This window comes from Arachis ipaensis, chromosome B05 (assembly GCF_000816755.2).
Source record: "Arachis ipaensis cultivar K30076 chromosome B05, Araip1.1, whole genome shotgun sequence".
Lineage (NCBI taxonomy): Eukaryota > Viridiplantae > Streptophyta > Magnoliopsida > Fabales > Fabaceae > Arachis > Arachis ipaensis.
In genome coordinates, this window is record NC_029789.2 from 28,942,587 (window position 1) to 28,947,568 (window position 4,982).

At 35.1% G+C, this 4,982-nt stretch overlaps 1 protein-coding gene across 1 annotated transcript; it reads right to left on the reverse strand.

Annotated features, from left to right (window-relative positions):
• On the reverse strand, positions 3,121 to 4,621 carry LOC107643479 (metalloendoproteinase 2-MMP). The gene has a single exon (XM_016347138.2). The coding sequence runs from the start codon at positions 4,448 to 4,450 to the stop codon at positions 3,329 to 3,331; it is 1,122 nt and encodes a 373-aa protein (XP_016202624.1). The 5' UTR covers positions 4,451 to 4,621; the 3' UTR covers positions 3,121 to 3,328.

The window sequence follows — 4,982 nt, forward strand, 5'->3', positions numbered from 1 at the left end:
TTGAAAACAAAGACAAATGAAAAATTAGAATCGCTAATCTCTTTGGACAACTTAGCTCCTAATGGCATCCATGCTGATCTTTTTGCATCCGTAGTAGGTATTGTTACAAGACAAAATGCTCCTTTGGATGTAGAGAAATGGAGCCAAGTTAGAGATGATGTCAAGCAAAAAATATGTGACATTGTTTTGGTAATACATATTTATATTTTTGGCTATTATGTATATTAAATCTTTATTTGTGCAAGTAATACGCAAAATGATTTTAGCTAAGGCTAATATTTGTTATCGAAGTTGGTGCTCAAGATTGTGTGAACACTATGAGTTGTATCAAGCTGATGAGGAGCGCCTTCAAAATCCATCGAATAATGTTCTTCCAGAGACATAGGAGAATTTGGTGTGCTACTTTGGAAGTTCTTCTTTTCAGATTTGAATTTTTTATTGTGACAACTATTAAGGTGTTCTTATGTTATTTTGCTATTTTAGGTCAATGATATAATTATAACTTAACTCCTTTTGTCTTTTGTGAGTTTGGTAAAATTTTAAGAAACAAAGATAATAGAAAGTATCACGTTGTACCACATATTGCTGGTAGAAGAATATTTCAAGTTGTTAGACGTGATCATGTGAATAGTCTTGACGTCTTTAATTTGGTGTTATATTTTTTGCTATCTCACGTTTACACTTAACTATATGTGATATTTTAAACTTTAAAAAATTTGCAGCACCATCCTAGAATTGGTGTCAAGCCTGACATTCAAGAATTGTGATAAATTACTCATCAAAAGAATAACAGAGAATGGGTCCATGAAAAAGCTAAACAAATTGATGTAACATTACTAACCTTTTCCTTTTATTGTTGCATGGAAGTTAAATTTTATTTTCATTTTCGAATCACAAATTGGATTGTGTAGGATGATATTAGCTGTATGATCAATGAATCCTGCGATTCTGAAAATTCTATCACTCCAAATGAAGCTTTTTTACTTGTGAGAGGTGAGAAAAGTGGTGCAAATTATGGTATAAAGGCTTGAAAATCTAAGTTAAGGATTCAAACACAACTTTAAGAGGCAATGCAAGACTGTAAGGAGCTAACAAAGAAAATAGATGTGCTCAAAGAAAAACTTGAAGAGCAACGAACACGGGAAGAGGAAGAATTAGCTCGAGTGAAAGCTCAATTGGAAGCTCAACAAGCTGTTGTGAACTCTTTCATAGGGCGCTTTGATAATGAAAAAAATAGACAATTAAAGGTACTCCTAAAATTGCTTATGATTTTAATACATATTCCTAAATGATTCATATATTATTATTATAGTTTAATTTGTATATGGATCTATTTATTACATTTTACTTGTGTCATGGTTGAGAAATGCCAAATGTCCTATTATTTGGTTTGATAAATTTGGTTGTGTATTGGCTGAGAAATAAGTAGTGAATTGGTTATTTTTTATAGAACCGTAGATGGTGAAAATATCTAAATTTTAGGGAAGATTCTGCCAAAATTTTTCTAAACATTTTGGATAAAAGTTAATGGAAAAAAAATTATAATTGGTGTTATATCTTGTTTCTAATTTTTTGTTTTGGTTTTCTTATTTATATGAGTGCTAAAATGGTGACAACATGCTACCTTTGAGGGCTCAAGAATATTTTGATTCATAGAGACACTAATCTATGTTAGACTTTTAACTTTTGGTTGAACTTGTGTAAGAAATATAATTTGTAGAACTAATCAATGCATTCATTAATGTTATTTTGTTTTAAAACAATTTTAGTTAAATGAAGCATATTTGAATTATGTATATTTTTACATTATATAAATATTGACTTGCTCAATAAAATAGTTAATACATCAGTTAATTAAAAAAATGTTACAAAATCAAGTTACATTTTGTAACAAAATTTTATGATACGAAAAAAATATATTGTTACCAAAAATATTTTGAAGATCAAAATTTGTTATCACTTTTGTAATGACGTTTGGTTTTTTGTATCAAAAAAATTTGTTACAAATATTATTTTGAATTGTAACAGTTTTAATTTTTTGTTACAAAAATTTTTTGCAACGAAACATACTGCAACGACTCTTTTTTTATTACAAAATTCTTTTGTTTTAAAATTTTGATTTTTTGTAATAATTTTTTTTTGTTACAAATATTACTTTTTCTTGTATTGTAGCTTGTTTGATCAATTCAACCTCAAACCTAGCATTCCTTTAACAATGGTAATTATCTACAACTTGTCATTGTGTTAGTTTCTTTCTAATGTATTGGTCACTTGTACAAACACATTTCTTATTGAATGTACAAATTGCTCAACTAAATTTCATAGTTGGATCTCATATTTGGATTGAGGACCTTGATGAAGCTTGGATTGAAGGAGAAATATTGGAATCTAAGGGCAATGAGATCACAGTTAATTGTACTTCAAGGACAAAGGTCAGTTATCACAACTGATCGAACAAGATGAAGAACCAGTTACTTTACTTGTGTGGTTATACTGCATGCATTCATGCGATGGTGCCTTTTGCGGGTTATTAGTAATCATATCTATCCCAAAGATCCTGAGTTCCCACTAAATGGAGCGGAAGATCTCTCTCTCTCTTGTATATGTTTGAGTAATGTTTCTTATGGTACGGTTCCAGACTTACACAAAATATATATTGATAGCTAAACCTTTTCCAAAGGTTACCTCACTTATATTCCAGGGAAACAATGGAAAAGTATAAAAGCATGGCTTTCGGTGAGAACTGAGAAGAGTCCAAAATAAACTTAATGAAAATACTCAAATGAAGTTGACAAAAATATTTTTTTATGAAGATGTTTTGTTTAAAAGTGTGATTTATTTATTTAGTTATATTTTAAATAAAAATAATATTTTTATAAATATTGAAATCTAATCATATAATTTATTATCCAAAAATTAAAAAAAAATATTTTCACACGAGGATAATCATAAAGTTTTTATTATAATATCCACCAAACTTAATAATTAGTTTATTAGTTTGTTTAACTAAATATAAAAAATTTGAATTCTACTTTAGATATGTTCACAAGGTATACCGCGGGGAGCCGGAAAAAAAAATCCCAACTCAATACCGAAAAAAAAGAAAACAAATGATAACAATTTTTGTCAAGAGAACAACATATAAATTCACACAAAGAATGTGGAGTATATGTCAATCATACAAAGGCAAGTATAGTCTGTGTATACCAGCTAAAAAAAACTGTATGCGAATCTGTATACCCGTATAAATAGTTAAATACTTAAACTCTACCCTACACCTACCTAACTAATTTAAAAATAAAAATACAAAAATAGGTGTGTCTACAAATTACAAAACCAAATGTGCAACCCCAACGACCAATAGAATCACCAAACCCCACATGGACCCCACGTGCCTTCCGCCATTGCTGGTCTCACGCGAAGAAGTGGTAGTCGTATCAGTATAGTGAGGATTTGAACCATAAAGGTTCTGAACACCAGCAATGTCATCATCCATAAGCTTCACCTTCCTCGTTTTCGCAGTTATCGTAGGGTACATTATAGCTTCTTTCACAGAAGTGTGACCCAACCCTAACAAGTGCCCTATTTCATGCACCGCAACAGATTCAAGATCCACCGCCGTCGACAGCGACGCCGTCGTCACATCGCCGGAGGCAACCCAGTCCTCCGCACCGTCAAGGTGGAACCTCCCGTCCGTTGGAGAGAACGCGTGCGCCAATGTTCCAAGAACGCCGTCGAACGGTTCTCCGTCTCCGTGGTTCCCCGTGTAAAACCCTATCTTCACGTCGGCGTCTGAAAACGACGTCGTTTCAGTGAAGTTTATCGTCGTTACCTCCGACCAACGCGAAAAAGCTCTGGCGAAAACGTTCTTAACGACGTCTTCGAGGTTGTTGCCTGGATCGAACGCGTAGGTCAACTCCGTCGTTCCCTCCGGCCACCGCGGCTTCCCGTCGAAGAACGTGTAGTGTCCGACGGTGTGGAATTTCAGCTTCGTGCTGCTTGTGGCGGTCGTGTTGGTGTCGGACTTGCCCGAGTTCATTGTCGTCGTGCCGTTGATGATGTCGGCGACGCCGCACCGTGGCCGGACGATCTGGCTAAGAGTTGCGTCGTCGAGCTCGCCGGTGACGTTGAGGTTGAAATTCTTCTGGTAGATTTTGACGGCAGCCTCCAGCGCGTCGTCGAAGTCGTCAGTGAAGTTGGACGGCGGTGCGTTGGGGATGTACCCGAAGTGGTGGAAGTAGTCTTTGATTTTGGATAGGCCTTCATATGTTTTGCCACGCTGGCAGCCGGTGAAGTTCCGGTACGAGTCCCAAACGCCAGGCGGCGCGTGGCTGGAGAGCCACCCCGGAATAGATGATGGATCTGGGAACATACGAGCCGAGACTGGAAAGAGAGTGTTATGGAAAAAGAGAGTGATCAATAAAGAAAGTAAGATGTGTTGATTGTTCATTTTAGTGTTTGGTAATTAGTGAGAAAATGAAAATGGAGTTAGTGTAATGTGAAGATATAGTTTGAGTTTCCATTTTTATACCAAGTAGGAATAAGCAAAGAGCTGACGATGTCAATTTTCACATGAGAGGGATGTAAACTTTGAAGTCTTCGTCTAATTATTGTTGCTTTTGTTTTTTGTTTGATTTTTGATGCGGCTTTGAAAAGTTCTATTGATTCCCGCGGTTGGGCAAATAGGTAAGGTAAGTACCCGGAAGATTGGTCGCTCTTGGAAACGTCGCCGTTTGACAATTGGCATTGTGTTTTGCATTTGCTGTTATCCCATGGAGAAAAAGACCCTCTTAATAAAGTATAGGGGATAAAGACACTTTGCTATTATCATTGAATTTACCAATACTATACGTACCAATTATGCTGCTGGCTATATAGAACTACGAATAAAACAAGGGTGGCCTTGTTTGACTTTGATAATGTCCATTTCTTTCTTTCTTTTTTGCTCACAAACTTCACAAGACCCAAAACGGACGACAATA